The sequence below is a fragment of the Scardinius erythrophthalmus genome, assembly GCF_964197995.2.
Source record: "Scardinius erythrophthalmus genome assembly, chromosome: 6".
NCBI lineage: Eukaryota > Metazoa > Chordata > Actinopteri > Cypriniformes > Leuciscidae > Scardinius > Scardinius erythrophthalmus.
In genome coordinates, this window is record NC_138226.1 from 15812611 (window position 1) to 15820151 (window position 7541).

General features: G+C 39.8%; 1 protein-coding gene across 1 annotated transcript; it reads left to right on the forward strand.

Annotated features, from left to right (window-relative positions):
- The first annotated feature begins 2460 nt into the window (after positions 1–2460).
- zic5 (zic family member 5 (odd-paired homolog, Drosophila)) lies at positions 2461–6674 on the forward strand. Its single transcript, XM_081368069.1, has 2 exons — positions 2461–3693; positions 5205–6674. The coding sequence occupies exons 1-2, from the start codon at positions 2637–2639 to the stop codon at positions 5648–5650; spliced, it is 1503 nt and encodes a 500-aa protein (XP_081224195.1). The 5' UTR covers positions 2461–2636; the 3' UTR covers positions 5651–6674.
- Positions 6675–7541: the final 867 nt, after the last annotated feature.

Consider the following 7541-nt stretch of genomic DNA (forward strand, 5'->3'; position numbering starts at 1 on the left):
GAGAAGAAGAAAGAGAAATTAGACTGAGTGCAGTCGGCCTGGAACACATAGCCGCAGTTTTTGTTCTTCTTTTCTCATGTAGCAAGAAGGGAAAAAGTTCGAAAAGGCTAATACCAAACACACACACACACACACACACACACACACACACAGACAGAGTACTGTGGAAACGACTTAAAATTATAAATATATACGTCATTTGCCGATCCTGATTTTTTCCTCTTATGTGAAAGCAGAAAATCCCAACCAACCTTTAAATTGCCATATAGGCTCCCTGAGGATCATAACATGAAATATTGCTTTACATTAATGTGTCATGCTCTTAGACAAAGCGACAATTGGCATATTTTTTTACTTTGACATTATCAATATGGTGATGCGTTGTTGGTTACTTTTAGTGACCTTGGGTATTTCAAGGGTGTTTGACCTTCGACCCGTGGAGAACACTTAAGCTACCCTTTGAACTTATTAAGAAACCCTCTCTGTTCAGAGGTTGTAAGACAAGTGCTGCCCTTCTCTCTCCGTTACGTCGTTTCATAAACAAACAACAGCCAACAAAATTTCAGATTCACCCACAAGCTTTTTTAAAACATATGTATTATTTGTGAATTGGCGTCATTATTAACTTTCATTGGAACTGTACTCTGCAATACGATTTTATTATTTTTCAAGACACTCTTGATCACGGTCTGTTCGTCCAACACAATTCAGAGGTAAATGTTGGGATGTCGTAAATCTCAATTAGAATGCATAGATTGCAATGCTTCTGTTATATTAACCGGCATATTAACATCGTGGTTCCATTCGCCCTAAATTAAGACCCTTGTCAAAGCTGACAGGCATGATTATGCAGGAAATTTTGTGTTACTAAAATAATAAAATCTCATAAATATTTTTTTTCAACGTTTGATTAATTTGAGTGAGCAGTTTTACACATAACTGACTAAAATATTGATATATTTCATATTTATTCAGGATGTTTGAAATTATGTTTTAGTATTGTTAGAAAGACGTGACCTAACAATTGGTAAGTAGAATTGTTATTTTCTATTGTTAAGACAGTTGGGCCTGTTATTCGAGTTTAACCTTTTGCTGTACTTTGGTAATTAGTTTAAAAAAATGGAATATGGTAACAACTGCCCTGAGGCATTTTAAAAGATGTCTTTGAATTAAGTCATATTAAATCAATGGCATACACTTCCTGCTGAGTTCAACATGGACTTTAAAAGGGTGTGGACGTGCATTGTGACACACACATACAGCACACACAAACAAACATGAGATGAAATTGTGTGAATAGTAATAAGTTTTTTTTTTTTTTTTTGGTTTTTAAACACTGAGAAAATAACTTTAAATTCAAAGGAAAACGTTTGTTTATAGAATCATGTCACATAACGCTTTTTTTGGAGAGATTATATTTTGTAATATATATATATATATATATATATATATATATATATATATATATATATATATATATATATATATATATATATATATATATATATATATATATAGTATGTCAAGGGGCGCTTTTTTTCTTCTGTACTTTCTACATCGAAATCTATCACTGTCTGACAGCGCTCAGTGGACCGCAGACATAGTGTTCACAAATGCGTTTTTTAACCACAGATAACTAAAATACACTGATTGCATTTTAATGTCATTTTTATTTTTAAAATTGCTCATTTTGATTATATAAAATGACATTACTATAAACTCATCTGGACAAAGCAGGTTAAGAATTTCAAGAACGTAGTTTCTTGCAATTTCTGTTAAGGCGTAAAGCCTTTTTAATTCACACACAAAAAAAGTATATTGCTTTATGTATCTAATCATTTAGTTTTACCTAGGCTATACATTGAAACACTTAAAAAAAAAAAGTTTGGTACAGTATGTATGTGTTTATATCCAAATGTTTTGTTTGTTTGTTTGTGTGTTTGTTTGTTTTTTCCATTTCCCCAATTGATCTTTAATCTGTACATCTGTCAACGTAATAAAACGTAATTTGATTTTTTTTCCCGAATTAATGCTCGACATCGTTTTAAATATATTTTTTTAGATATATAAATATATTTAAACGGTGTGTGTGGTGTTTTTGCACAATATGCTCCAGCGTGTGTAGTGTCACTGTTTTGTGCAAAGAAAAAAACAACATCCTTCCACGTGTGTGTGTGTGTGTGTGTGTGTGTGTGTGTGTGTGTGTGTGTGTGTGTGTGTGTGTGTGTGTGTATGTGTGTGTGTGTGTGTGTGTGTGTGTGTCTCGGTAAACAGATTTGCCTGTAAGTTTGTGAGCACAACTTTCTGGAGTGAACAGTGATGAAGAGAGTGAGGGGGCGGAACCCCGCTGAGCCTCTGCGCTGAAAGACAGCCAATCGCTTCGTTCTCTTAACTGCCAGTCACCGAAATCTGTCCAATACCCGCAGTGCCATTTCTAAACTCTATTCCCCACTGTGTCCTCCAACTGTTGTATGTTCTGCCAATCGCTTGAGGACAGAGTGGGAAAAGGAGCAAGCAGAGTTAGAGGCAGGACAAAAGAAGTTCTATAGACGGCCATATACATATATTTTAATGGTTTCAGAAGGCCCGTAGTTGGCGAAAACAATAGCGGTGAGCGTGGACATGACAGCGTAGTGATGGAGCCCCCTTTAAGCAAGAGGAATTCGGCGATAAGATTAGCGGATTTGGCATCGACTCAAGCCCTTCCTCATCAGAATATGACAGGCTTCCCGGGGATAGGGGGGCATCACCCGCACTCCCACCATGCCCACCTCCACCCTGGGGAGATGGGCAACGACCCCGGAGTGGCTCTCACTCCATTTGGACCCGAGCACATGGCACAGACCAATGCTCTCAAACTTAGTCCCTCTCAGCCTGTTCAAAGCCATCCCGAAGCCCAGACCGCGGCATCCTTCACGTCTTCTCAGACCACAGTTGGTTTCCCCGTGGCTCACCCCCACACAGGCTACACCACCAACAGGGACTTCATCCTCAGGAGAGAGCTCTCAGCCTCTGCTATGCATGCACTTGGCGACCAGCATAGTTCCGCCTCCTCCCCTCATCACCATGGCATGTTCATTTCCCCAACAGGTGCTTATGGGCACGCGGAAGGTGGTGCCCATCCACTTTTCTCTGGACTGCACGAGCAAGCGGCCCCAGGTGCCCACCACCACCATCACCACCACCATGCCCTCAATGGGCAGATGCGTCTGGGTCTACCGGGGGACATCTACGGCAGGCCAGAGCACTTCGGCCACAGGCCCGAGCACTATGGATCTTCTTCACTTCACAGCTACAACTCCATGAACTTAAATGTGAACCTCGCCACGGCTCCTCACGGAGCCACGGGGGCGTTTTTGCGGTACATGCGGCAGCCCATCAAGCAAGAGCTCATCTGCAAGTGGATTGACCAGGAACAGACGTCCAAGAAACCCTGCTCGAAAACTTACAGCACCATGCACGAGCTCGTCAACCATGTCACGGTGGAGCACGTCGGGGGACCGGAGCAGAGCAGTCACGTCTGCTTCTGGGAAGAGTGTCCGCGCGAGGGAAAGGCGTTTAAAGCCAAGTACAAACTGATCAATCACATTCGCGTGCACACGGGCGAGAAGCCGTTCCCGTGCCCCTTTCCCGGTTGTGGCAAAGTATTCGCGCGCTCAGAAAATCTCAAGATTCACAAGAGGACGCACACAGGTTAGTGAAAAGTTAACAAATTCCTTGAAAGCAACTTTAGTCGTGTTCATAAGTGTCGCGTATTGAACGTGTTCGCGCTACTTGGCAGATAATCGAATTTTCTTTTTATGCTCAACGTTGGGAACAAAGTCACATTTTGTCCTCCCACCTCATGCTGAAATATCCCCCTTCGCACAGAACCGAGAGGTTAAATGGGCTGTTTGTTTACAGTGCGTATTCGCCAAGCAAAAGTATCCCTTGGTGTTGTTTTGCGTCATGCACTTTGAAAATGCTGTGAGATCAACGTGCATATTGCTACTAGTACATATGGAAAAAAAGTACTCTACAGACACGCTGTTATGAGCAGACCAGTGTATTACGTAGGCTATTATTTTTTCTAATGCATGCAATGTTATATTAAGGAGTGCAAAAACTCCAAGGTGAAGATATAGGCTATGGCTGCAGTTGCATTTAAATGCTATGTGTGTAAATACTAATAAGCAAATAAACAAATTGTTTTATTAGGCTGAAGGGAAAATAGTAACACAAAGTTTTCGGCACATTTGTGTCTCTTTTAAAGCCACAGGGAATTACAAACAGTGTGAATAGATCCATACTAATGTAAATATGGAGAATGTGCCAGCCATATGGCATTTACACATTTTGATTAACCAAACTATGTTGGCATCTATGCAGAGCGAGGAAGGCCTCTGATTCTGGTGTTCCTCTCATACCAGTATTCTAAGAAAATGCTACACGTGTGTGCTGTGCAGCTTATCTGTTGCTACATAGGCTATATGGAGAATATTTGAAGAAATATAAAGCTCTTCCTCTACCCAGTGCAAATATGCTCTCACGTGAACATTATACACTGACAACTTGTTTTTGCCAGTTGTTAAGAAGTTGCAAGGGTCTTTAATTATATCTACTGTATCAGGTTATGCTCTCAACACGTGCTGACGTAAATTGTGCCCTGAATATTGTAGGCTAGCGTGCCAAACCCACCTAGAGTAGCCTACATTTATAATGGTTGTAACACTATGGTTTCTTGAATCAGCAATGAATGTTTGTAAAAAGTCACCTGTTGTATTTTTGTAATAAGGACTTCAATACAAGGTGGGATTTATTTGTGACATTATAGCTATGATTTGGATATCTTGTAAAGCCAGGCCAGTTATTTTACTCCACACAATCTGATACATGTGGTGTGCCGAAATGTTTTATCAGTTGTCATATCCAGTAAAAACAATAAAAAAATATTTCTTGAGAAGATTTGCCAAGCTTCAGTCAGAGAAAATAAGAGCATTTACAGAGTGGTTGCGTAAGTCATGTGGTGCGCCTGAACATTACATATGTAACAGCAGAAAATAAGTACTGTGGGGCTACAGTGGTAATGTTGTGATTTTTCAAACTCTGTTTACTGAAAGAGTATATGGAACATTCCTTAGGTCTTATTGTCTTGCAAACAAGAACATTTAAAAGATGCATGCGTGATTTCCATATCTAAATGCTCTGTTTTTCCCCTTTGCCAGGTGAGAAGCCGTTCAAATGCGAGTTTGATGGCTGTGACAGGAAATTCGCCAACAGCAGTGACAGGAAGAAGCACTCTCACGTCCACACGAGCGATAAGCCTTACTTCTGTAAAGTGAGGGGCTGTGACAAGTCGTACACACACCCGAGCTCTCTACGCAAACACATGAAGGTTCACTGCAAGTCTCCTCCGCCCCCTTCCGCCAACACGGGCTCCACTTACCATCCCTCGTCTACGACTATCGGTGATGCCCTCTCACCAAACCTGGATCCCCACAGGAACCGTTCGTCGAACCTTTCCCCTCAGGTGACCAACCTAAACGAATGGTACGTGTGTCAAGGGAGTGCTGGACCAAACAATCTACACACCCCCTCCAGCGATGTGCCAACGTCGGAATCCGACGACGAGGACTCTTTCAGACACACAGATCCAAGGGCAATGCTCTGATGTGAACAGCAAGGAATATACTCATTGTGAATGGTCCACATTAACAAAAATAATAATACAAAATTCGAAGAAGTGGAACACCTATGGATGTCAATGGGTGAAAGATTTTGCCTCCCAGTTTGCCCTTAGGCCTAAAACATGCTCAGAGCATTGATGCAATTTATGTTTCATATAATAATCGCATTTATAAGCATCTGTAATTTGCAACATGAAATATCAGACATGAAGGAAACATCGATTTAAAAAAAAAATGATTTTACCTGACTTGACATGAAATGAATATGAGCTGAAATGATTTACAAATTAGGTTTTAGGTTGTTTTAGTAATACTACACCCCTTTGTTGCACATAAATATTTTATAGAGAATCATTCTACACACTAAATGTCTGAGGGGCAAAAATTGCAGTGACAATAATTTTGAGTTTTTGTATTTTGTCAGTGTCAAAAAAAATGAATGGGTGGAGTCTTTGTTAAAGTTTATACAAGATCTGTGGTCAGGACGGTTTTTTGTGATATTTAAAATATTTAAACCTATATTTTATGCAAAATCAATGTAACTCTGATTAAGGAGTACTAAATATGTCCACTGAGACCCTAAATAATGTATCAATGACAGGCCTGTCCCTGACTGATTTGTAAATAGTATTTGGTATTGATGCTTGTGAATGTTTTCGTAGCGTCTCAACGAGTTTTGTACATTGTAATTTATTTGCTGGTATTAATGTTGGTCTGGAAGTACAGATACACCAAAGAATAATATAATTCTGGTGAAAAGAAGTGATGCTTTTTATCGTGTTCTGTAAAAAGGTCTTACTTGAATAGGCTGTATAATGTGAAGAATATTTCGCATGAACCGTGTAGTAACTCTTTCTGTTGAGGTGCATGATGGTGTTGATGGAAAAAAACGTAAGAAGGTCGTGAAGAAATGTGATGTTTGTGTATAGATATATGGAAAACTTGAATAAAAGGCAGGACGTGTAAATATGGTCTTTTCAATAAAAAAAGGCCTTGATTCATTCATTGATCATTGTGCGCATCTCTTTTAAAATTCGACAAACTATAAACATTCAATGTGTAACAATATTTCATTTGCTGTAAAACTTGGGGCAGTCAAACTAACCAAACGTTCTACAATACATACTTTCTATACAATTTACAAATATTCCCTAGCCATTCAATGTCCGTTCAAAAGGGAACCGTCACTTAACTAATAGTGAAAAGTAGAATAGCACAAAGCCATCAATACATGAATCATTCATGGGAATATAAGACATAAAAGCTGCCTGACAATAAGAAGAAAGTAGTATGGAGAATATGAAACAAAGTGCCCCGTCTTATTTCCTTCATTAAAACGCACAATCACACTTTCAAAGTGCCCCCTGTCCCAGACTATAGACTCAGAATTGACCAGCGCAAGTCCTGCACCACTTCAAAGAGTCCCACATCAGAACGGAAGACTGCACGGTGCGTTAGGATTTCTATGGGTCCCATTTGAATATTTGTGGTAGAAAAACTACTAACTGCCGCTAAATGGTCAATCATCAAAGCAGAAGCCTCTCCCACGAACCGTTTTGTCCCTTAAAATCAGCATATTCTTTCATTGTATATAGCCGCAGAAACAGACAAACAGGCATCTTGAACATTTCATATGGTGGCGCGTGAAGAAAAGTGTATCAAGAAGTTATAAGACTCTTCCTAAGAAAGTTTGATTTTTAATTTCGTGCTTATGAACATCACGTTAACCCCTGTGGAATAAAGCGCACAAGTCGGTGAGTCGTTCGAGATAGTAAATCTAGCGTTTTGTGTCAGTGAAACGCCCCATAAATAGTGTGAAGTTCAAGGGCACATCATAAAGCGTGTGTGTATTTACCGGACTCTGGAAAAAGGCCA